General features: G+C 39.1%; 1 protein-coding gene across 4 annotated transcripts in view; it reads left to right on the top strand.

Annotated features, from left to right (window-relative positions):
• Positions 1-27,986, top strand: part of LOC126374302 (high affinity cAMP-specific and IBMX-insensitive 3',5'-cyclic phosphodiesterase 8) — a 342,656-nt gene that overhangs the window by 187,336 nt on the left and 127,334 nt on the right. The window contains exon 1 of one of the 4 annotated variants that reach the window (XM_050020842.1): positions 1,339-2,340. The exons of the other annotated variants lie outside the window; for them this stretch is intronic. Coding sequence (XP_049876799.1) covers positions 1,891-2,340 — 450 coding nt within the window. The 5' untranslated portion in view covers positions 1,339-1,890. Of the gene's footprint in view, positions 1-1,338; positions 2,341-27,986 lie in introns of those variants that run through there. 4 annotated transcript variants of the gene reach the window in all.

Raw genomic sequence — 27,986 nt, 5'->3', positions numbered from 1 at the left:
TTAACATGCCTTCCGAAGCACGGAGGAGCTCGAGATGAAAACTTTTTTTTTTGTGGTCACCCATCCTATGACCGGCCTTTGCGAGGAGCTTGGTGGCGCAGCGGTAAACGCGCTCGGGCTGCGATTGTTGAAGTTAAGCAACTTTCTAACTCCTTACTTCCCTAAAATGACGGGTGGAAGTTTGTATAGAGCATTCCGCAATTTTCAAGGTAGAAAGCTTAAATTGGTACCTATGCGGACTATTTGTGACTAACAAAAAATCGTGCATCATTTTTATTGTGGATATCTCCTAATCCCTTCAAAGAGGGGGCGAAATTTGATATGAGACTGTTAGCAGTTTTCAAGGAAGAAAGCTAAAAATTGGAACTATGTTACCCCTAACGGAAGTGAAGCCGCGGGCAAAAGCTGGTCATAATTATCTTGCAAGGAAAAGAGTTTCAATCAAGCACAAAGTGAACATATTGAGTGGAGAACAAAAGAAAAAATCTCTTAAGTTGATTAGATTGAGATTTGTTCAAGTATCGTGCAACGGAAGACCAAACAGCAGTACATTAAGAGTGAAATTAATTCTGAGAGTTCCTTGAAGTACATCCTACACACCTCTATACAGGGTTTTAGTTACATTGTAACGAAAACTTTGAGGCATGATTCAGACCATGATTCTGAGTCGATATAAAGTGGAATTGAAAATAATTAAAAAAAACATTAATTATGCTAAGAAAAATTCCACTTGATATCAACTCAGAATCATGGTCTAAATCATCCCCCTCAGTAATCGTTACGGTGTCACTAACACCCATGTGTACTTGTATGGCTACTTCTATGTACAGAGAGGGATGATTCAGCTCATTATTCTGAGTTCGTTACGACTAAACTAATGATTGTAGAATTTGTTTTCGAATTAATGTTTGGATCATAAATTATTATCTCGTGCTCAGCGGTGAAGGCCATGATTCTGAGTTGATATCAAGTGGATTTTTTCTTAGCAAAATTAATGTTTTTATTAGTTTTTTTTTTAATTTTTTGATGAATGTGGAGGATGCAAGAGAAGTGTGTCAGGATCGAAGCAAATGGAATTCTACGTATAGTATCTGCTTACCCCGGTGGGAAATAGGCGTGAGTTTATGTGTGTATGTATGTATGAATTAATTTAGTGGACGAGCCACATGACCACAGCGTTATTATGAAACATGATTCCACGGAATTAATGAAGCACTCAGCTTTAAATATCTGTAATCAGTTCGCGCCGATTGATAAACCTGCAAATAACATTCTTATCAAACCTAACGTATAACTATAATTACTAAATTAGTTTGATTCCGATCGTCGAACGGTTTTATCGCTTCTGGGATTATAATTTGTGCTTAACTTTATGTCCCTTTTATTGGTTCGAAAAAAACAGTAGTCATAGCAATAGTTAGCAGACAATTATCGTGAATTACTATGTGATATAAATTTGTAACTAACATAGTGAACGTAAAAAGAGTGAGTGGGCTTTTTGAATATAAACGTCTTAAAGTGTTAATGAGAACAAATTTGAAATTGTGACTGGACCGGTGAACAATGTGATTAATAAAAATAATATTCGTAAAACACTTGAAACCGTCATCATTATAGCGCAATACAGCGAGATTTATCAATACTATCAATCATACGTACAATAGGAACAAGTGTTGTTATCAAATAATCAGAGTAGCGATGTGGACAATAAAAGTATCGATCGATTTGCCTTGATTTAGAGTCATCAACACTGATTTACTAGCCCCTGTCTAGATATACCGGTATAATTATCACTATTAGTTGGTAGTTTTATCGGATAATGAGGAGATTAGCAAAATTTCCTTCTAGCATTGAAGCCTAAACGATCGTGATAAAGATTTGAATTCCAACATGAATTCCAAGTCTGGGTATCCTGTTATAGAGAACCACCACCAAGAAGAGACGGTGGACAAACAACCGGGATGCTGGGCAAAATTCAAAAGTCTCTTCGAAGACAGAGGGTTCGATTTAGAATACGAGTACACCAACAGGAGGTCTGTAGACATTCTAGAGTCCCAAGCCGACATAGAGGGCTACAGACGTATAGACGACAGGAAAGTTTCAGTAGACAAAACTAATAAACCGATAACTAATTCAGTGAATCCTGAAAGTTTGGACGGAGAGTTGTCAGGGGTGATAAACTTTTATGAGCAATTCGCGACTTTGGGGGATGATACGAAGGACGATGATTTGTGGAGAAAATCTTCGATAGCGCGTCACAGGGTGTCCATGCGACCGAGCATTTACTTGACGAATATTGCCGAAGAAACGTCCAGTATTTGCGAGGAAGAAATTGAAGTGGTAAGTTTGCAAATCAATTTAATAGTAAAGGTCTTCCTACAAAAGAAAACTTTTCCTAAAAACCATCAACCCAACTACATCGGTAGATATAATATCGATATCGGTACTTGTACATAAGTTGGTAGTTACATCGTACTTACGTTGCTACCTACTTGAACAATATTATTTACACCTATACTCAACAAGATTAATTAATAATACGTATTCGAGAATAACATTTCATGATGAATTTTCTCTCTTTCGTAAGCCGATTTTGGTCCCAGTGACAATCACGTACGAAATAAAGAGCCACACTAATGTACACGAACAATAGGTATATAAATATTTAAACATGTGCTAGTAATTTATGTAATTGACACTACACATAAAATAAACACACATATAACACACACAAACCACACCAAAAATCACACACATATCTACACTAAAATGAAAATGGCGAATAAACCCACAGAACATTTGAATAAAAGGCTAATAAACTTAATTAAGTGCGAATCATGAAACTAGGCGAAGCTCAATATTATTCTATATCCCAGTCCACTATTGAATCCCAGTCAATCTAAAACCCGATATTGACGCATCAAACATTCATACATTCTACCTATAGATAGATCTTCACGGGAATCCATACTGTTATTAGATTTTCCATTCTATTGTGATCAACCAATCTCTATATTGAATTTCTAGGCCTTTGTGAGCTTGTATCAAAACATTTCACTAGTTTAAGTACCCTTGCTTTGACATGGAGTGTAAACACAATAATACATATATATGTACATACACACTCTATATACACGCTCTAGTAAGTACCAATGAAAACTAATTACTAATAATAATACAATGGCCCCGATTCCTGCAGACATTTCCTAATTTTAAGTTATACCCGTCATTATTTTATCCGTCGAAAAGGAAAGTAGTCTCTTCAACACCATATTTTTGACTAAATCCCAAAATTGATTATCCCTTTAGGTAGGTAGGTAAATAATAAGTTTGTAAACATATCCGAGACGCCTCCATAACATGCCAGGCCTGACAATTGGTAAAACAAGACTTTGCTAATTGGATCGCTACAATCTGACGACTGTTGGTTATTATATCACACGGATTCCGTGCGCGAAACACATTGTGCTTAGCTGATCAGGGGGGTTAAAATGGCCACATCGAAGCAATTCATCTAAGAAAGCGATATTGCAATTTGACATTTGCGCATATAAAAGTAACTGCGCAATGCAAGCAAATGTCAAAAAGCAATATTGCTTTCTTAGATGAATTGCTTCGATGTGACCATTTTAACCCCCCTGGGGTCTAAACAAAATATAAGTTTAAAAACTAAACCCCGACTGCGGAAAAAATACACTAAAAAGTTAAAAACAAGAAAATATTTATCTGAAATTCTTCCGAATAGTTATGGTCAGGAGATAGCCGTGATCGTATGCAGTGATAAGCAAACTCTTTGGACAGATTGGCATTCGCATTAAAAAATAAAACAAGAAAAAAACCTTAATTATTAAGTTTTTATTAAGTATGTACTTATTAAAAAGTCATATCATTCTAGTTTGGGCCTTCTTTTGATCATTATCCTTCTAGGCCAATCGCTCTTCATAACCCATACATGTGTAATGGACGCCTTCATTATGAAACACACATGATATAATTATAGAGGGTGCGGGAAAATTGTGGATTATTCGCAACGAGGGACAAACGAGATCATTGTTGATAATTGGGGACTCACTCACAACATTTATACGATTCAAACACGTATTATGAAAATGTGTTAGCATACTAGATAGGTAGTAGCTAGGTACCTACCGGTAGCACTTGGCCCCGCACCAATTCATATCATATCACGCCCACCTTAGGAGCGGATCCAGCTTTTATCAGGGGGGGGGGGGGGGGTGGTATTCTTGTCACCAGGTCGCATATATATATATATCAGTTGCAGTGGCCACCCAACCTGTCGCCCAGGGATGTTATGGCCCCCATCGTTTTGGTTTCATAGAAGACCCCGACCCCAGGGGGACAGAGTCATCTTCTCTGCACTCCACTGGGGCAAATCCTGTTCGACGCGTCCTTACTGCGGGGGCGGGCGCTTCTTACTTCAGTAGGCCGAAGTGAGATGGTGGCTTGAGACTAACCTGTCGAGCTAACTTGCGCAACGTGATAAAATTTTATCGATTCACACGATATAATTATGTCGTTTTCTCTATGGGTGCTGATATGTGAGCTCAAACAAGTCCAAATCCGAAACAAATTACGTGGCACGTTTGTGAGGAAAAAAAACAAACTTATCCATTTCTACAAAATTTATTGAATCGATCAATATTTTTTTCACGTTGTGTATGTTAGCCCTGCAGGGCGACATCCCACTCGCGTCCCACAGAGTACTGCAGAGCGGAAGGCAAGAGGGAAACCACTGCCCTATTTTTCCCTAAACAAGTAGCATGGATAATGCTACACCGATAAGAGCGTGGATCTTAAATTAGTGACGATGAATTCTGCATATAAATGTGAATTATTCGCAACAATTGCAATTCTAATAGCAGCAGTTTCCATTTAGCGAACCAATCGCCTTTTCGCTTTATCTCTCTTCGACGAAGAGATTGAACAATGGTATAGGATAAAAGCTCTTCAGTGGAGCGTTGCCACAGCTTTAACGATAGAATTGCATTGATGGACTGGCGAGCCTACGTTATACTGCTATATGGTTCTATAGTGGCTACAGAAGCCTCATTACTTCATACGCTTCCGTCAAGAGCCCACAATTTTGTAGCATTATGCTAGGCAAAGCGAAAGCCGCTGGCGAATATACGGCTATCGTTTGAAAGTGGGATATTTAACAAGCTCAAAAGTAGTTTTTATGCACAATTGTTGTGGCGAATTACCTATATTACGATTCAAAGTGTAACTATGTTACCTATTGAATAAAGATATTTTTGAATTTGAATTTGAATATAACTACGTGACAAGTGACCTAACCGCCTCTGTGGTCCAGTGGTTGAGCGTTGGACTCACGATCCGGAGGTCCCGGGTACGAATTCCGCGGAGATATCACAAAAATCGCTTTGTGATCCCTAGTTTGGTTAGGACATTACAAGCTGATCACCTGATTGTCCGAAAGTAAGACGATCCGTGCTTCGGAAGGCACGTTAAGCTGTTGGTCCCGGTTACTACTTACTGATGTAAGTATGTAGTCATGTCAGGGGCCTTTGGCGGCTCAGTAATAACTCTGACACCAGGGTTGATGAGGTTAGTATTCCACCTCACAACCTACACGATAAGAAGAAGAAGTGACCTATCAACCACCACACTGATTATTGTTTTATAGATAAATTCTGTTTCCATGGTTTGTAGGATTCAATAAATTGATAAAGCGAATCAAAGAGTCCTTTTTATCTATAGAATATTCTTAGTACATATATAGTTACTATATATTATGTAATAGGTATAGTACAGTAACATCGTAACGAATACTGAGGGGGATGATTCAGACCATCATTCTGAGTTAATATCAAGTGGAATTTTCCGTCTCTCGTCCTCTTCGTCGTTTTTGTTAAGTCCCTCGTTGTAGACGCAAGTACCCACAATACAATACAATACAAATACACTTTATTGCAACAAAATAAAAAGAAATAATTACAAAAAGACTCTTAACTAAGTACCCACTTGGGTTTTGCAAAGACACAAGCCTTTTCTTAACTGATTTTTCTTAATTTCTTGAATCCAACAACATTTCAAGGAAACAGGAAATTTATCATTCATTTGATTAACATCTAGAGTCTTTAGTCAATTAGCAATTTAATTCAATCGGATCGTCTCACTTACAAGGAGAAAATAGATCACATATCACGGGCCGAGATTAAAACGCGATATGCTATCAGTTTCGAGTATAATTAACTTACCTGCGTGTTTCAGGTATACTATTTTGCTAACATGTTTTTAATACTCATAATAAATTGTTCGGATTTGTCATATTTACATACATTCATAAATAAACTCACGCCTATTTCCCACCGGGGTAAGCACTTCTTTTGCTTCCTCCACATTCATCAATCGTTTCATACACTCACGCCGATTCAGAGTAGATCGTACTGAACCTTTTCTAAAGACATCTCCAATTTGGTCAAGTACATTGACCTTCTATGTCTTAAGGAAGACATAGAAGGTCAATGTACTTGACCAAATAATACTTGACCAAAAAGTATATAAAGCGAAGGTTGGTGGTAGGGTTGACAAAGGTGTCAACCCTACCACCAACCTTCGCTTTATATACTACTTTCATAATCATATTATCCTTCATCCGCTCTACCTTCTAAATTCTAAAACAACTTGACATTCACTTCTCACTCTTAGTCACTAATCGTCTTTTACACCACATCTCTCTCTTACCACAATGTTTTTCTATCTCTCAATCTAACACCGCAGATGCTACATAACGACCTCATTTCTACTTTCCTGCTTCTTCTGCCATACCCAACATTAGGTATTTGTTAAAGCTTTATGCAATAAGTTATTTAGTGTTGGTTTTGTCAAGTCCATCGTTCTTATACTATCGTCTTCTACTAACCATATCACGTTGGTCTAACAGAAAGCTTGGTGAGGTGTGGGTATATATGTATTGCCATGGATGTACTTCTAACTACCTCAATTGGGATATAGTCGTGAGCTTAAGTTATGTTAGATCTTAAATACTATACCTACCTACTCGAAAAAAAAATTGGTACATTTATAGAAAGTTTCTTTTGGAAAGTAAAATAATTTTAAATTTTATTAGTTAGTACGGTCACGAGTAGGTACTAATATGTATACACTTTGAAACCATGTCACATTAACTTTTTTGTCAAATTAAACCGTAAGTCTCATTAAATCTCAAATATGATAGTACAACAAGGTTCTCAAGTGGGTACATGATATTGCTCATGACTGTACTTATATTATATACTGTTACACCTTAAATATAATCTCACGCCTCACAATGTAAAACCGACTAACAGTGTTATCATGTAATATCTCATCATCATCATCACTAGCCCATTAACGTCCCCACTGCTGGGGCACGGGCCTTCCCTATGGATGGATAGGGAGATCGGGCCTTAAACCACCACTCGGGCGCAGTGCGGATTGGTGGTTATTAACGACTGCTAATGCAGCTGGGACCAACGGCTTAACGTGCCTTCCGAAGCACGGAGGAGCTTCAGCAATCGCAGACCGAGCGCGTTTACCGCTGCGCCACCGCGCTCCTCATGTAATATCTAATCTAATGTAGCCTATAAGATCCCACTGCTGGGCAAAGGCCGCGCCTTCCTCTTTCCATTTTTCGCGGTCCTGTGCGTAATATAAATATATCTAATAATAAGGCATACCACAGACCCGCAGTGGAGAAGCGTGGTGGTGTATGCTCCATATCCCCTGCTGTTGATTAAGGGGAGGCCTGTGCCCCGCAGTCGGACTGTAGATATGTTATGTAATAAAAAGAATACCCTGTAGCTAGAATATTCAGTGGTTGCGAACCATTTTGCTAGTCTAGTATCTACTACTCGTTGCAAAATTGACCTTCTTAATATGAATAAATTTTTATCGCCATTCCAAGAAAGGTGATTCGTATTTTCTTGCTGTAACTATGTAAATTAATTTTGAAATAAAATATAATATATGAATAAATAAATAATCAATTACATATTCCAAATGTCAAAAATCACTCAAACCTTTTCCAAAGCTAAACTAGGAAATGCCATTCCCCAAGAGTTAAACAGGGTTGAGGGATTTAGAAATAGCTTGTTGAAATTAGTTCGTTGAAATCAGATTGAAACTTCGATCCTCAGAAACAATTACACCGTAACCACTAGACCACTAGGGTTGAGGTTAGAACAGATTTATATTAATGAATTTCGCCAAACATAGAAACTGGCGGTAGCCTTCGTACACAATTCAATTCAAAATATCTTACCAGATATTATGTTTTCTAGAGAATGTGTACGAAGCAGGGATGTTATGGATATGAAATTTCGGATACGGATTGGATACGGATTTAAGAATGATTATTCTACCGGATATGGTTACGGATACGGATAATACATTATTTCGAATTATCCGTTAGATTCGGATAATTTCGGAAAAGTAAAATACAAATAGGTAATAAAGAAATTATAATGGCAATAAATAATAAATTCACATAATTAAATCCACCACAGGCTTCGTCAAAAAGGAACTAAAAACAAGAACAAACCATAAATCCACAAAAGTTTCGTCAAAATACAAACCGAAATCAGCAACAAGCTTCGTCATTATTCGAAAAGCCCGCCCCGGATCATTCCTGGCTCAAACGTACCCATCAAACTGGCAGCATTCCCGCGCTGAATTGCCAGAGAGATACGCTGAACCAGAAATGAACCGGAGCGAGGGTCTTGCCCCCTTTCCCGCAGACGCTTCCCAAGTTCCCTAATAAAAGACAAAGCCTCATGTCCCCAAGGACCCGCAGTTTCAACCGCGAAGGGCAAAAACACGTAGTTACCCACCAAGTTCGTGTACTTAGCATGTTTCGCCCTCGCTGCCGTCTCCGCCGCCGCACCGGCCACTCGGACTGTACCCATGAGATGCGACGCCGCAAACGTACTTACACACGTTGCATCCCACAACAAAGAACGCCCCTTCTGCCAAGGAACCAATGTAAGTCCATCCGGGCGTTTACCGTCCGTACGGCTTAACCCCGGCGGTTCCAAAAGACACGGCACGTTTGCGGTCGTCAAGGCCCGGCAGATGATATCATTCAAGGCACTGTGTCTGGAAAATCTTCCCGCAGCCCTCACACAGCCCAATGCGTGGTGCCCATCAGCCTCGACATGAACACCACAAACGCACCTATGAGGGATACACACATCACAACCCAGTCTATAAGCCACGGCCATACGTGTAGTGTCTCTGTCCAGTAGTGTCCCCAACTGCGGCGAAGGGAGAGCATGCAGCCAGGCGCCAGACTCCGGTTTTGCCGCTGCCCGCAAACGCGCCAATTCCGACCCGGAGGAACTCTGCAACAGACCCTCAAATATGACTTTACAGCCCTTCTCGTCCCACTCCCTCTGTACTTCCGGATGCTCTGGAATCGTTTGATTAGGGTACAGTATAGCCCACTCAGCCAGAGCCTGATCAACATATGGCATCGAGAATCCGTCACCATCAACACCAAGTATTTGAGCGACCAAAACCCGAACACCATACGCAGAACCCAGGAAAGCTGTAACACCGGCATCCTGTACCCGACGAATACCAAGGCCGCCATGCCTAATCGGCAACGAAGCTTGAGACCACTGGGTGTCACTCAAGGATATATTTAACACATCCTCCAAAATATTCCGCACACATGAATCCATAGATGTCACTTGAGTTGGGCAAAGCCAAGTAGGAGATGTACGTACCGTGAAAGTCAACCTAGGCATAGCGAGGCAACTTCGCAAAAGTACTAAAGCGACACACATATGGAGCTGCTTTAAGTGCAACTTCTATAAAGTGGTTTTATTTATAACTACAAGTTATATATCTTATGACGACAAAAGAAGAAAAAAACAAACAATGCGCGCGGCTTGTGTGTCGGCACTGGCATCGGCCAGCCGATCAAAACAATTTGTCATAACGTGTGTCAATTAGGCTTCACCCCTATCCGATATTATCCGAAACGTTTATTTCGGATTCGGTTACGGTCACGGTTACGGACCTCTCTAACATCCCTGGTACGAAGCATCATTTTATAAATTGGGCAAGCACTGAGATTTAGAAAATGTATTTATTTGGAAGGAAAAAGGTACAAGGAAAAAAAATAGTTGTAGAGAACAACTCACAGGATAATATACCTGCCGTAAAGACTACGTCAGCTTAATGGTTGCCATGAACCTCGGAGACAGCATACGCATCACATCACACCCACATCCTATGCGTATGTATGGTCACGAGTACTAATATGTAGACACTTTGATACCGTGTCACATTTACTTTTTTGACAAGTTAAACCGTAAGTCTCATTAAATGTCAAATATGATAGTGCGACAGGGTTCTAAAAGGGTACATGATATTACTCATGACTGTACGACTATAAAGTACCTGTTACATCGTTAATATGTGATTTTTATTAAGAAGACTTCGCAATAGACAAATTAGTTTCAATCCGGGTAAAGTTGAGACCACATTTTTTTTATCCGGATTGAAATTAATCGAATCAATTCATCTAAAAAATCAATATTGCTATTTGAAATTTGTTTGCATTGCGCACTTACTTTTATATGCACAAATGTCAAACTGTAATATTGCTTTTTTACATGAATTGCTTCGATGAGGAATTTATAACCCCTCTGGTTTTGTTGAAGAAAATCTCATCAGTTACGTGGTTTTCACCATAAGGCCACGATATGGGGATGGCAATTCATTCTTATATTTTTCTCGCGTCCGTAACTCACGTCCGTAATCCCTAACAGGGTGGGTAGAGCCACAAGTAATTAGAAGACAACTTCCAGCGACTGTCGATACGAAGTCCTAACATGGATAAAATATGATGAACCTTATGGTGATAAGGGATCAGCCTATCACCTAAGACAATAAATTGGATCGTATACTAGGTTCAAGATAAATTATGAAATTCCGATTACTAAATAAAGACATCTAAAACTAACGAAAAACATTTTCTTTTTTCTATTTAACTTTATGAATTTTAATCAGTGCAATCGTAAAAGTCTATTAATAATGTAGAAGCTAAATATATTATTATAAATAAATAATTAAACTATTATACGCTAACGCAAATACACACACACGCACGCGCACACACACACACACACACACGCACGCACGCACGCACGCACGCACGCACGCACGCACGCACGCACGCACGCACGCACGCACGCACGCGCACACGCTCACAAACAATTTAAAAAACATTTTGTCTTATGTATCATCAAATCTCATCTCTGCTAATTTGTGTTATATAAACATAAAATAAGTAGCTATAGACACTAATCATCCGAGGGGGGAGCCTGGGGTTCTGTACTACAAGCTAACGCTCTCACAGACCCCAGTCTCTCTCACCAACCAATGTATCATAATCTTGTTTTATTGTTAATTACCAATTATCGTGTTGATGTGAGAGTAATAAACATATTTTTATTTATTTATTATTTATTAATTTTAATCTAGAAAAACGTAATAATAAGTCCGACATTTTATCACGTTTTTGTATGAAGTCCCAGTGTGCTTTTTCATACAAAATCTAAAGTAATTTCGTGTTTTGACGTTTAGTAAAAAGCAACTGATTTGACTAGTCGGGAACTAGCCTATTGTCCATCATGCTAGAAAGGACAGATCCCTCTGTTAGATTTATTACGACATGCCCCGGGAATATACAGCTACACATCCTAACTCCAGATAAAGTAATCATATCACAAGCATCTAGAAATCCTAACTAAATTCGAGACGGGATGCCAATAACAGCAGTTTGGTTTCCAAATTGATTCAAAAGGTGTTGAGTTTAGATCAAAGGACTCATGAACTAGCATCGATCGTTAAAGTCGTTCTAATTGAGGACGGGTAGCTTATGTGTGATCGGAAATGACAAGCAACACAACTTGACACATAACATAAGCTCACAACTATATCCCAATTGGGGTAGTCAGAGGCACATCCATTGCAAGACGAACTAAGTACTCACACCTCGCCAAGCTTTCTGATAGACCAATGTGATAGGTGAGCCGTATCGCCGTGTATAATGGTCGAACCAAATGTGTTAGTCAAAACTGCACTTAAGATAAATTAATAACTCATTGGTGCAACCGGCAGGGACAGGAAGGACTTCGACAGGGGATCGAACGAAAGCCATTAACGTCATGAAAACTACTGGTTTTCAATTACCCAGATTAAAGGGCAAACTAGAGTTGCGGGTTATCCGAAGACGATGTCCAGGATAGGGCAAAGTGGAGGAAGAACAGTAGGAAAGCGGACCCCGGCGCAAGACGGCGGGATTCACGCTAGAAAGAAGAAGAAGAAGAAAGGCCAAACTAAAATCTAATATCTCTCTTCGTCTATATTTTGTGAAATATATACCTGTATATACCTATACCAGTACGTTAGTGACAAATTTTCGTTACGATGTCACTAACGCCCTGTTTAGAGTTAACTATAGTAATTTGAAAATCAAAGTCCTAAAAACTTTTAGAGTATAATAATAATAATAATAAAATCGTTTATTTCGGACAAAGTCCATAGAATGTTAGTATACAAACGACTTATAAACTAGTGTTAGTAGGACATTATTCGGGCGATCATGAATACAAATTATAGGGTGTGAAGCTCCATCCACCTTTTTAGAAAGGGGGAGTCCCACCTATCACATAACGTCTTCAGGATACCGTTGGGGCTGGCTCGAGTCCGCGAGAGAAGCGACGCACAACGTTTCCGCATGATCGCCGCAAAACCATCTGTGTGGGCCTCAGCGAACATACCAGAGGCGCCTAAGTAACCTAAACAAACAGTATTAACACGTGTATAGCTACAAATAGCTCGAAAATTTGCCAATAGCAACAGATCCGTCCACTATCTGATGTTAATTCATGTAAACCCAATATTTGCGCGTAGAAAGATTTATGCCACGTTTGGGTTGTTTCACACCGGGCGTATGAACTGAATTGAACATCTTTTTACCCGACTGCGGTAAAGCTAAAAGGAGGGATATGTTTGACCGCTATGTATTGTTTATTAAACAGCAGGCTTAGCACCGTAAGCGCGCGACTTTTTCTCGCCTCGACACACGTCACCTGTCACTCTCTCACAGTACTGCACAGAAAGAGACAGATGATCTCTGTCACGGCGAGAAAGAGTCGCGTGCTTACGGTGCTAAGCCTGCAGATCGACTAGTTAGAGGAATTAATTTTATTTTTAAAACAATTATAATCCTTATTAACTATGAAATGAACACTCCACAACAAATAAAGTGACAGTTTAGTATTAGTGTAATCACTAATATTGTTCTGAGATAATTCTCAGAACAATATTAGTTATTGTTCTGAGGTGATTATATTTCAATAAGGTAACAATTTACAATCGTCTCAATGCGCGGTAAAAATTAGATCTGTCAAAGTACGTGAGCTAGTGTTGTGACGTTTCTGAGCATAGTGACGTATCAGTCGGTATTAGGTGGATCGATTCATTTCTATCTAAAATTATGTAACTATTTCATGTCATGCATTGATTTTCTATGCGTGTATTCGAATCAAATATACTTTGCAAAAGAACGGAAAGTTACAAAACTTAAACAATATTAATAATTCCAAAATATCTGCTAACCCCGGTGGGAAATAGGCGTCAGTTTATGTAGGTATGTATGTGTATAGCAAAATTGGACGGCTTTATTGCCATAAATCAATTTCATCTAGGCAACTGCTACTACCAGGAATCAGCCATAAATAACTTGGAAGCGAACGGTGCTTTTCATGGAAACCAAAGACTACACAATACGTTATTAATCGTCAGTGCAGTTACTGCCTTAGGTCGTTACATGTAGACGCAGCGCGTGTTACGAAGCGTTGAGCGGTAAATTAAAACATTATTGCGATGTATACAGGCGTTCACGTGTCGAAGTGAGCATAGTTCTTGTCAAAAATCGTGGCTAAACTTCAAACACCATCTCCCTAGCATTATCCCGTTTTTCACAGGCTCCGCTTACCTAACCTGAAGATTTGACGGGACCGGTTTTTTACAGAAGCGACTGCCTTCTGACCTCCCAACCCGCGAAGAGAAAACCAGTCTAATACAGGTTAAGTCACATACCTCCGAAAATGCATTTCTCTGGAATGTGCGTTTCCGCACGATGTTTTCCTTCACCGCTGAGCACGCGACAATCATTTATGATCCAAACATGAATTCGAAAACAAATTCGACAATCATTGTTTTATTCCTGGCTGGATGCGACCTGAAGGTGAAAGGCAAGCGTCCTCCTACCAACTGGGCCACCACGGATCAACTTCAAACGAGCAATTGTATAAATTTGTATACCGCTTAACTTACATTCCACATATAACGGCCGGTGTGAAACAAGCGTTTAATCCCCAAACGGCGTCTACGTGATCCGAATGGGATTGTCTAAATAAATCCGCAGGGCGTTTGTGTGCTAAATTGAAATTTATTTGCCGACGGAACTGTGTAACAGACCCATCACGATCTCAAAACGGAATTTATGTGAACCATAAATAACTCATTGCCACACCCGGACACTTCATATAAATATGCTCGTTTTACACCGACCCCGCCGGCGTGGACGACGATTTCCCTCATTCAGCGCTTATCGCTATCGACCCACTAGGGTCGATTAATTTTTTCAAATATTTTTCCTCGCAGACGACTCTCTGAGCCGAGGTTCACGCCCAACTGGGCACCCTCAGGCCTGTTGTCTTAAACGTCGTACCGGGTATCATTTGTCCGGCCAAGTAGTTAATGCCATCTACAATAAGTTACGTAAAAAGAAATGTTATACACGCGCATGTGTGTGTGTGACGTCTGACGCCCCATACGATTGAAAACTGTGAGGTAAACCGTTCAACCGCTGGGGGGGTGCGGAGAATCGCCGTTCTGTACGTAGTTATTATTCTTATTCTATGGCCTAATACGAATTGGTGCGAGGTGTAGATTTACCGTTATATACGTAGTATTATTCTTTATTCTGTGGTAGTGAAGAGTTTATGTCATGTTACAAAAAGTATAACTTATTTTTCAAATACCATTCTGTATGTTATCAAATTTTCCTCTAGTTGGTTTTAAAATCCCAAAATGTGTGCTTTTGCTTACGTAATATTCAAAACGCAAATACAGTTAAGCTCTATCCAACTCCGCTCTCGGCATCTTGAGATCGCAAAGTAAATTTATCATAAGGAAACGTATTTGCCAAAAGATATATTACTTGAAACCATCTTGGAACTCTGTCACCGAGTCTTGCAACATTCAACGTTTCAACGTAAACATGCTTTAGATTGAGATGCTTTAGCGAAATTAGTTCACAAAGCTATGATATCTGAGATTCTCTGAAAGACTTTCTTACTTTCCTGGTATTTCACGTTAATCTAATCTAGTGAACCGCGCGCAAAAAAAAAGCAAGGCGGTGTTCGTTAGCCACACGGAAAAGGCTACTTGACAACCTACTCAAATGAGAAACTTTTTACGAAATGTCAAAACGAAAGTTTTCCTTGGAATTTGTATGGGAATACTGTCCTGTGACGTCATCAATAAAAGCGGTCATACATCGTACTCATTGTTACTTAATTCATAAATAAAATTGGGAAATACGTCGAAAAGTCAAATGAGATCGATTTTTGATCATCTTAGATTGACTTCTATTTCTAGATTAGCGTTTTATAATTTATCTTTACCCGGTCAAATACCCAATTAGGCATCAGCAGATTACATACAATTCCAATGCGACCATGTCGACTGCTTTTTTTTTTACGGGAACGCAAGTGCACACAACCGCGTCCCCGCCGGCGGATGCCCTTTGGGGCCCAGCGCCCATGGGAGCGCGTCAAGCGCCTCCCCCGCCGCCGAGGGCTGCCCGGAACACTTGGGGAGCCCTACAGCACGGGACCTATGTTGTGGACGGCGGTCCCCCGACCACCGACCACCAATGTTAAAATATGTGGTGCATTTATTTAGCTTTTGAACTAACCATAAATCGGATGAAAACCCACCACATGTTTTACTTTCAGTACCTACCAGTTTGTACTATCCCGTGCTTTAAGGCTTGACAATATACCTATAAACAACTTTCTTCTTCTATCGTGTGGGTTGTGAGGTGGATTACCAACCCCATTAACCCTGGTGCCAGGGCTTTTATTGAGCCGCTACTGGTAAATAGTAGCCGGGACCAACGGCTTAACGTGCCTTCCGAAGCACGGATCATCAAATTCAATTCAAATTCAAAAATATCTTTATTCAATAGGTAACATAGTTACACTTTGAATCGTCAATTTTACATAACGAACGTCTCATCCGCCTAAAACTACTGCAGCTTCTCACAACCTGTATAGCCGGGGAAAAGAAGCTGCAAGAAAAACCACGGCACAGGGCCCTAGACGTTCTTTAAAAAAATAAAATGTCATCTTACTTTCGGTCAATCAGGTGATCAGCCTGTAATGTCCTAACCTAACTAGGGATCACAAAGTGAGTTTTGTGATATGTCCCCACCGGGATTCGAACCCGGGGCCTCCGGATCGTGATTCTGCTCCATTGATGTCTACCTACTACTACTTATTTTCCTGCATTTTGTGCAAATAAAAAAAGTAAGAAGTAAGTGTACTTATTTCTTACCCATTTGTTGGAAAAATCTATAATTGATTTGTAATAAAAGGTGGTCATCATCTCCCTAGCATTATTCCGTTTTTTTCACAGGGTCCGCTTACCTAACCTAAAGATTTGACAGGTCCGGTTTTAACAGAAGCCCCGTCGACTGCCCGTCTGACCTTCCAACCCGCGAAGGGCTGGTTTTCCAGCCCAATACAGGTTAGGTCACATACGTCCGAATGTATTTTTCGGGAATGTGGGTTTCCTCACGATGTTTTCCTTTAAAAAGGTGGTAACTCTGTTTTCTGAAGAGAATTCTTAAAAGTACCTACTTTTGGTGGGGTCATGGAATTTTCATTAAGTCGGATCAAGGATATATCATTAATAAAGCGATTAGACCCATCTTCGCCATAAACTCGGGATAATCATCGCCTCACAATTAGTGCAAATTGGGTATTTTTAACATAATGACTAGCCATTATGTATTTTATCGTCTCTAAGGAAAAAATGGCTTAAAAGTACGTATTTGGAGAAGGCCGTCCTTCTCCTTAATTAAAAAGAAATAAATATAACGTACTTCTTGTGATTACTTTCGCTTTTTTTAGACAGGTACTTAATATAACAGAACAATAAGGTCGATCCTTCATTTCTGATACCATACACGCGCCTGGATAAATAATAAGTAAAAATAATTGAAAAGAACGAATTATATTTGTTTACCTTAAATCCCATCCTGGGCGCCATTTAAAAGTGAAGCTAAACCGGCTTTCTTGTTAATGGACGCATTCTCGCATTAAGCTGGGCGTATAAAGCAGAACACTTTTTCAACAAACAAATAAACATGCAAATAGAACCTTTTAAAATGGGTTTTTTTTTTAAATAAAGACATTTATGGAATTTGTAACAAGGAGCACAAAAGGTTTTGTTGTTACGTATTTATATCCTACGGGCTTTTAGAGGGTCTTGTTATATTGTTTTATCTTTTAAATAAGTATGTACATTTTTCTAACAGGGTGTTCTATAATTTTCTTTTTAAGTAGTTACAAATGTATTCGGTATTTATTAAAAAATTAAACAAATCAAATCAAATATAGTTTATTGCACAAGTACAAAATTTACATAACATAAAATAATGATATAAATGTTTATTGCCCTTAGTCCCTGATTGGGCACCATTTATGCTGTCATATTATTCGGCTACGGCTAAGTCAAAACGCGGCGAAGGCAAAAAAAATATATTTAACTATTGACGGGACTAAAATACTCTAAGAAAGATAATTACGAGCAAGTCAAGGCAGACATGGCGAAATGGAAGAACCGTGTCAGGTTCTGAATGCGGACTAATCAATCTACTTTCTGTATGGCGTCACTCATTCCCTAATAACCTTTTCAGGCAGACGTGTTTGGATAATTTAGAGGTGGAGTAACTTCGAGCTATTTTCTGTCTTGATCTAGTCGTAGTAGAGTAAGCAAAGGCGAGCCCCATATTTTCCCTAACGTGTAGAGTTTGTGAACTTAGTGTTTGTATAGTTAGGGCGTGTAGAGTTTGAAGCTTAGCTCTACATGAGATCTAATAACTTTTTGACATTGCGATCGATATGATCTCGGCTTAGCAACATTTTACATGAACGTTTTTGTTGGAATACATAGATACGCTTACTATGGGTCTCGTGAAGAGGCTCGGTGTCGTTCAGCGGGCAATGGAGAGAGCTATGCTCGGTATTTCCCTGCTCAATCGAATTAGAAATGAGGAGATCCGTAGGAGAACTAAAGTCACCGACATAGCTCGGAGAATTGTAAAGCTGAAGTGGCAGTGGACAAGACACATAGCGAGGAGAACCGATGGCCGAAGGGGCGGAAAGGTTCTGGAATGGCGACCACGTGTCGGACGACGCTCAGTGGGTAGGCCCGCTACAAGGTGGACCGACGATCTGGTGAAGGTCGCGGGAAGCCGCTGGATGCGGGCAGCGCAGGACCGATCGTCGTGGATATCCTTGGGGGAGGCCTATGCCCAGCAGTGGGCGTCGTACGGCTGATGATGATGGACATAGATACGCATTGAAATGAGAACATTCGTTTTTGAAGTCGGTAACACAGAACAACGTAAACAACATAACATAAGCTCATAACTATATCTCAATTGGGGTTAGTCAGAGTCACACCCATTACAAGATGAACTAAGTACCCACACCTCATTGAGCTTTCTGTTAGAGCAACATGATAGGTGGTGAGCCGTATCGCCGTCTATAATGGTTGAGTCAACTGCGTTAGTTAGTGAACGCAACGTAAACAAAGTCCATTTTTCACAGCAATATCTTAATTACATTACATTCAGTCCGGCAGGGGGGATTGTTTAGTTAACACTGTAATAGCCTCGCTCCAACCCTTCAATTAATAGGAAACCCATTTTCAGATACATACATACATAAAGATGGAATAATGTTTGACAATATTGTTAACACGTGTAAATAGAACATCTTAGAACTTCTTACCTCGCGTGTCCAATATCTGTACAACAACAACAACTTGCACCCTACTGAGAATTTCTTCTTAGTACGTCGCGTCCCTCTGCTGGGCAAAAGCCTCCCAATTCCTCCACGTCTCTCTTTTCTGTTCTTCTTCTGGCTAGCCGTGCAGAAAGATGTCGACCTTATCGTTCCATCTATCTCCGTCTTCGTCTGCCGGGCCTGCGTCTATCCCTAGTTGGGAACCACTCAATTATCTGGGCCTAATCAGCCATTGCAACCTGGGTCTTTCATCATCATCATTAATTATAGAGCCACGCTTGTATCGGTGTAGCATTCTCCACTCTTATCTAACATAGAAGGAGAGATAGGAAAGAGAGGAAGGGGAAGACCAAGAAAAGCTTACATGGATCAAATCTGGTTCTTTATTAATCCAAATAATAATATTTACTTCCTTCCTTTCTTATAAACTTAATACTTCGAAGTTCTTCAAGGTAAAAACATAATTTGCAGTTTATACTCTCGGATTAAAAGCTTAGTTACCTACTTAAGTATCTTAAGTTATTAACTTAAGTAGATAAGTACTTAAGCTAGTAGGTAGGTACGTTTAATACTAAACTTTTTAACTCCAATAACTTGCTGTGTAGGTGCCTTTTACAATTCTCAAAATCTACCCAATCTAGTTAGGTACACGTAGGTAGGTATTGTCCTCCATAAAAGTTTTATTTTACTCCCAGAACATGCTTGAAAATTATTTCATATATTATACAGGTTGTTAGTGAGATCGTAACGAAAACTAGATGATTCAGACCATGATTCTAAGTTGATATATGAAGTGGAATTCTCCCTCGTAAAAGTATGCAACTGAAAATAATTAAAAAAAACACACAATAAATCATGAATTTTGCGACGGAAAATTCCACTTGATATTAAGTAAGAATCATGGTCTGAAGCATCCCCTAACTAACACCCATACGTACTTCTATGGCTATATAGTATGCAAATAAAGAATATTGAATATAATTATATAGGATATAAGTGACATCGTAACGAATACTGAGGGGGGTTGATTCAGCTCATTATTCTGAGTTAATATCAAGTGGAATTTTCCAACGCAAAAGTATAGAATTGAAAATAATTAAAAAAAAACTAAAACTTCTATTTGATATTACCTCAGAATCATGGTCTGAAAGCACCCCCCTCAGTATTGGTTACAATGTCACTAACACCCTGTATATTTACTTTTAATTTATTAGTCCAAACACAATTCACATGAATTACAGTGAAAAATTTATTTTTATCTTTTCCACAGCGCATCGTCAAAGGTTGTATTGTGTAGTTTCGTCGCTTGGCGGAATATTGAAGAGTTTGCAGTGTTCGGTTTAACATTTCACGTTGATGAATATGTACCTATAGGTTTTTTGTCCCGTGAAAGGTTACTTTGTTAGTCGCTAGTTGGATTGGATTATCTGTGATTAAGTGTTCATCCAATTTGAAGACTACGCATTTACTGTTTCTTTTTATCATTACACCGAATGAACGCTTTGAGTATGTAAAAAAAATAATTGCTTGTTAAAAAAAACAGAGTAGTTAATATGATTACCTATATTACGCTTTTGCCGCTTCTATTATGGGGATTAATATTTTCTTGCGACTTCTTACATAAAATATATGTGCCTGTTTTTGTTTTTTGTTTTTAGTAAGATGATCCGTGCTTCGGAAAGCAGGTTAAGCCGTTGGTCCCTGTTACTACTTACTGATGCAAGTTAGTAGTCGTTACATGAGCCTTGTCGGGGGCCTTAGGCGGCTCAATAGTAACCCTGACACCATGGTTGATGAGGTTGGTAAGCCACCTCACAACCCACACGATAGAAGAAGAAGAACATGATTAAAAATAAAACTATATTCCAGACAGTGTCCATATCAATTAAAGTAACAATCAATTAAATTACCATGAAATAAATTAAATATAATAACACAATTAAATAAATACAATTAATTTTTAATTTAATACTATTGATCACATACACACAAACACAAGCAAAAAGCATAGTTTTGTATATTTGCTTTGGATATCATTGTAACTACTCAGCAAACAAGATATATCCGAACGTTTTTAAAACTATCCTAAATAGACAATCATATCTAAGCACGCTGCAGGAAATATTCGTTTATCAGAAGTGAATTCTAAGAATTTGCCATACTGTAAAAAATACCTTTATTTGAACAAAGGCATTACCCGGAAAATATCGGATTCAAATCGTATATCTGCTGGTGAATTCGCTTGTAAGCTGCGGAGCGAAAGGTTTTCTGGGTAAAAATACAATACGCTTTTTTATACCAAAGAAATAGCAAATCATGAAAGAAGTCTACATACATACGTAATCTCACATAGAAATGTAGATGCGTTTATTCTAGACGACTTATGTGGTGTAAGTGGCACTTTTTAACCAAACCAGAGGCCTAAGCCGCAGGCTGGATACTCGATACAAAAATTACGTTTTTTTTTATTTGTTTGTGTGTTATGTATTTGTTCAAATCATTATACATTTATTTATTTTGGTCATAGTTCTTACCGTGACCTACCTTATCGAGAAACAGGCAGTCTGCGCGCATTCCCTTAACCGTTTAGACTAAAGGGAGACCTCGCGCGGGGGGATACTAGTTGGCGCGGGGCAGAGAGTGTCCGTTCGTCCGTATTCTTTAATCTATGCCTCGGGTAATGAGTACGATCCCGGTCGGATCAATTTATAAATATGTAACATTATGAATTAATTCGGGACTTCCTGACAGTCATATATGATCACATAACTTGTAAACAATATATATACGTAAATTCGCGCGTTTGCCTCAGTTAGCAGTAACTACTTAGTCGGAGGAACTCGGTGGCGCAGCGTTAAACGCGCTCGGTCTGCGATTGTTGAAGTTAAGCAACTTTCGTAAAGGCCGGTCATAGGATGGGTGACCACAAACAAAAGTTTTCAGCTCGAGCTCCTCCGTGCTTCGGAAGGTACGTTAAGCCGTTGGTCCCGGCTGAATTAGTAGTCCTTAATAACCACCAATCCGCACTGGGCCCGCGTGGTGGTTTAAGGCCCGATCTCCCTATCCATCCATAGGGAAGGCCCGTGCCCCAGCAGTCGAGACGGGACGTTAATGGGCTGGTGATGACTTAGTCGGACAAAAATAAACCGTGGCAATGTTCAGGTATCATAAACTGCCTATATACGTCCCACTGCTGGGCACAGGCCTCCCCTCAATCGACCGGAGGGGGTATGGAGCATACTCCACCACGCTGCTCCACTGCGGGTTGGTGGAGGTGTTTTTTTACGGCTAAGAGCCGGGACCAACGGCTTAACGTGCCCTCCGAAGCACGGAATCATCTTACTTTTTCGGACAATCAGGTGATTCAAGCCTGAAAAGTCCTTACCAAACAAAGGACAGTCTCACAAAGTGATTTCGACAATGTCCCCATCGGGAATCGAACCCGGACCTCCAGATCGTGAGCCTATGGCTCTAACCACTAGACCGCAGAGGCTGTTTTGTACTTTGAATTTGTACGTGTGAATGAAGGCTAGGTCTGGAACCTTTAGAAGAGGGTAGAGGGCAGGCTTCAGAGAGAAGGTTTTACTTTGTTACACACTTGTGAAGTAGCCCTTTGATCTCCCGTTGCTAACCCTGAAAACGTTTCCATAACAAACTTGAAACGACGGATGAAAATATTAGAATATTGTTGTTATTACTAGCGTTATAAGACGTTACATGTTTCCACCGGGATTCGAACGCGGGACCTCCGGATCGTGAGCACAAGGCTCAACCACTGGACCACGGAGGCAGTTATTTGCTCCTTTAATGTAGTTATAAACTAATACGACGCTTAGGTTTAAAGAATATTTATTTCTCAACACAAGACATACAATGTAACTAATACGACGCTTGATAAGCGGGACATACGTCAAAACGGTCGTGATAGCGCGCAACATAGTGATAGTAAGTACATGTTCTTTGAAATAAGTATTCCAAGGAGGTCCTATTACGAACGTGATGGAAAAGATCCGGGTACCCCTGGGGGTGCTCTGCCCCTTTATATTTTCGCTTGAAACTATTTTTACCCACGACGGAACGGAGCAGGTATAATGCGTTTAGGGTGAGAGATGTTTGTGTGTGCGTTTGTGCAAAGAAATGTTATTAATTATCTTCTAAACTAATAATCCGATTTTGATGCGGTTTTCAATAACGGGTTTGTGTTTGATGAGTTCATGTTATTAGACAGGTGTCATGTCTGTAACTCACTAGGGGGCGCCACAATATTAGAGTTTAGAGTCAATATTATTCGAAACGCCTTTCGTAGTTGAATGGTGCATGGTCTAAGATAAGTCTTATGATATTAACTCACTAGGAGGCGCTGCTATATTAGTGTGAAACGTTTATATTGCAATATTATTAAAATTAAAACGTATTGTCTGATTTCCATGCGGATTTCAGGAATGAGTTCGTGGGTGATTGGTGCATGTTCTCAGATGAGTGTTATAGAGGTAACATACATACATACATACATAAACTCACGCCCGTAATCCCTAATGGGGTGGGCAGAGCCACAAGTTGTAAGGTAGTTGTATAAAGAATGCATGAGAGGTACCCTCGATAATAAAGTCAGTAATCAACCAACTCCGTGTTTGATTTACACACATACATGGCGCAGCCGGAAAATTAACATAAAATACGAACATAATAAAATAATTACAATAAATAGTGTTGTGTCACAATGGATAGTGTGTTATCACCGCCGAAAGCATTTTATTTTGACGAAAATGCGTTGGATTTATCGACAGGTGCATTGAGTGAATGTTGGTCCAAATGGAAACGAAGCTACGATATTTACGTCAAAGCGTGTGAAATAAATAAAAAACCAGCGGAAATACAACTGAATATACTATTACATATAGTAGGAGGACAGTGTTGTGAAATATTAGATCAGTTTCCTAAATGTACAACGCCTGAACAAGTGATAACAAGATTGGATGAATATTTTCAAAGAAAGAAAAATGTTACGGTAGAACGACATAGATTTTTTAAACGGCAGCAGAAAGAAAACGAAACTATTGAACAATACGTGTTTGAGTTGAGAAAATTATCATTAACGTGTGAATTTGGTGCATTACGGGAAGAATTAATTAAAGACAGGTTGGTCTGTGGAGTTACGGATGCGGCGATTTGTGAAAGATTGCTGAGAGAAGACAATTTAAATTTGAGAAAAGCATTAGAAATTTGTCAAGCAGCAATTGTATCGAGGGCTTATTCAGAGAGTATTAAGATGGACTACAAGTCGGAAGTGAATAATATAAATAGTGAGCAGAATTATGATGAAGAAAAAGATCAAATCTTTATGATTCGCCGGGGCGCGATGATTACAAGAGGACGACGTAGCTCGTGGCGCGGGGGGCGCGGCAGAGGAGCTGCCGCCGGGCGCGGAGAGCGCGCGCAGCCTGCAGCCGCCGCTGTTGCCGGCCCGTCGCATGCGCCACCATACCACACTGCGCGCTGGCCGGGGCCACGCGCGCCCTCCACGCGCGCTCGCCACACCGCATACGTGACGCAGTGTGGCCATTGTGGAGGTGTACACAGAAAACACGAATGCCCAGCGTATGGAAAAACATGTATGAGATGTAGCAAAATGAATCATTTCGCCAGGGTGTGCGGTGTATATCAAATTGAGGAATCGGAAGAACAGGTAATAAATTCAGTACAACATACGGAGTTAAGTGATTGGAATGTATTGTTAGAAATTAATGAGCGTAAAATAAAATTCAAAATTGACACAGGTGCAGATGTGAATGTCCTGCCATTAGATTATTTATCACAGATAGGTTTGTCTCAAACGGAGTTATTAGAAACGAAAACAAAATTAAATGGCTACACTGGACATTATTTAAACGTAGTCGGAAAAATTAATTTACGAGTAAACTATAAAAATGAATTTTATATTATTGAATTTAAGGTTGTAGATATGAAATCTGTCCCAATTTTAGGTAGACATTCTTGTACAGAGTTGGATATAGTGAGACGTGTTATGTCGGTACACTCAACAAGCAATCAAGGTATACCAGAGTTAATAAAAAAATATGATGATGTGTTTCAGGGGATTGGCTGTTTACCAGGTAAGCATACGATACACTTAAAGGATAATGCTGTTCCAGTTGTACACGCTCCAAGAAAAATGCCATTTGCTATTAAAGATGACGTTAAAAAGACATTGGATAAATTGGAGGCGCAGGAAATTATAAAAAAGGTAACGGGTCCATCAGACTGGGTAAATAGTATTGTTGTAGTTAGAAAACCAGATGGTACGTTTAGAATATGTTTAGACCCACAAGAGTTAAATGATGTTATTAAACGGGAGTATTTTAGATTGCCGACATTGGATGAAATAGTATCTAAACTTTCAGGTGCACAGTGGTTTAGCACACTTGATGCAGCATCAGGCTTTTGGAATGTCAGATTAGATGAGACGAGTAGTGATTATTGCACATTTAACACTCCATTTGGTCGCTACAAATTTTTAAGAATGCCTTTTGGGATATGCTCCGCGTCTGAAGTGTTTCATAAAAAGATGTGTGAAAGTTTTGATGATATGGAAGGTGTGTGCATGTATATAGACGATCTGTTAATTTATGGAAAAACAAAAGAGGAGCATGATGAGCGATTGCGAAAGGTGTTGGAAAGATGTCGAGAAATTAACTTAAAATTAAATAAACAGAAGTGTAAGTTTAGTTTGGATGAAATAAAATATTTAGGCCACAAGATCACAAAAAACGGGATAAGTCCAGATGAATCGCACATATCCGCAATAACAAATATGCCTACACCACAAAATAAAAAAGATGTAGAAAGGTTGTTGGGATTAATTACTTATGTTGGTTCTTTTATACCTAATTTGTCAGATAAAACGTTGCCATTCAGAGAACTATTAAAAAAAGAAAATGAATGGCAATGGACGGAGAGACATGATAAATATTTCGCAGACATAAAAAAATGTCTAACAAAAAAACCAGTACTGCAATATTATAATTTAAAAACACCTATCATTATATCAGTCGATGCAAGTAAAAGTGGGTTAGGTGCATGTTTAATGCAAAATGGAATGCCAGTTTGTTACGCGTCCAAATCATTAACTAAAGCTGAACAAAGATATGCACAAATTGAGAAGGAATTATATGCATGTGTATTTGCGTGTGAAAGGTTTAATGCTTATATATATGGAAGGACGGATATCACAATTGAAACCGATCACAAACCATTAATATCAATCATTAAAAAATCTATTGTTGATTCGCCGGCACGTCTACAACGCATGTTAATACGATTACAGCGTTATACGTTCAAGCTAGTATACAAAGCAGGTAGATACTTATATATAGCGGATGCGTTATCTCGTGCGTATGAGCAGTCGAATGCGAGCGGCGAGGATGACTCATGGCATCACGAAGTGTGTGCAGTGACGCGCGACTCCGCGACACCCGCCTCGCAGTACATTGACGATATACAATTCGCAAGATTACAAAAACATACGGAAAGTGACAATGAGTTACAATGTGTCAGAAAATATGTGAGGAGAGGTTGGCCGAATGAGAGAAATGGCGTGGAAGATATAATTAAACCATATTGGAATTTTAAAGAAGAAATTACTTATGTGTATGGATTGTTATGGAAAGGGGATAGATTAATAATCCCCAAACAAATGAGGAAAGAAATGTTAAATAAAATACATATAGGGCATATGGGCGTTGAAAAATGTAAACTAAGGGCAAGGGAAACTTTATTTTGGCCAGGTATTAATAATGATTTACAAAACTTAATATCCAATTGTAACACTTGTCTTATGTACAGAAAAAACAATCAAAAAGAAACGTTACAGCCACATGAGGTGCCAGAGAGACCTTGGGCAAAAGTAGGTATAGATCTGTTTCAAATAAAAGACGAACATTTTTTGTTATTAATTGATTACTATAGCAAATTTATAGAAATTGAACAGCTAAATTTAACAACATCGACCGCTATAATTAATTGTCTAAAAAATATTTTTATGAGGCAAGGAATACCAAATGTGGTAATGTCAGATGGAGGACCACAGTTTACATCAGATAAATTTAAAGAGTTTTCGTCGGAATGGAACTTTAAACACATAACATCTTCACCGCGCTATGCTCAGTCGAATGGACAAAATGAGCGCACAGTTCAAACTATTAAGAAAATTATAAAAAAGTCTAATGAGGATAAAACAGATTATCGTTTAGGTTTATTAGAATTTTTGAACACACCGATAAGTGACAAACTAGCTTCTCCAGCGGAAATTTTACAAAGCCGTAAATTTCGAACTATTTTACCAATGTCACATAATTTATTAAAGCCTAAAATACAAAAAGACGTTAAAAATAAATTAATAGAAAGACAACAAATACAAAAATATTACTATGATAGGAATGCAAAAGATTTAGAAAAATTACATGTAGGACAGAAGGTCAAAGTTTTAGATCTTGCACGGAGGCAGTGGACTTCTGGAACAGTCATAAAAATATTAAGAAATAGATCATACCAAATACAATTAGTCTCGGGAAGTACTATAGTCAGGAACAGAAAACATATAATCAAAGATTCTCCAACCAGACAGAACACGACTCATTATAGCTATAAATATGATGATATAAAATGTTCTACATCTTCAAAATCAAATCAAGAAAATAATCTTTATGTAACCTTGTCTGGCAGGACAGTGAGACCACCGATTAGATGGGGATACGAAGCCACAACATAAAATGAATACTTACAGTTTTATGTATAGTTACTTACTACGTTACTTTGTTAAAAGATAATAAGAATAATACTTAC

This window comes from Pectinophora gossypiella, chromosome 17, assembly GCF_024362695.1.
Source record: "Pectinophora gossypiella chromosome 17, ilPecGoss1.1, whole genome shotgun sequence".
NCBI classification, from domain to species: Eukaryota; Metazoa; Arthropoda; class Insecta; order Lepidoptera; family Gelechiidae; genus Pectinophora; species Pectinophora gossypiella.
This window is presented reverse-complemented; position numbering and strand designations above follow the sequence as displayed.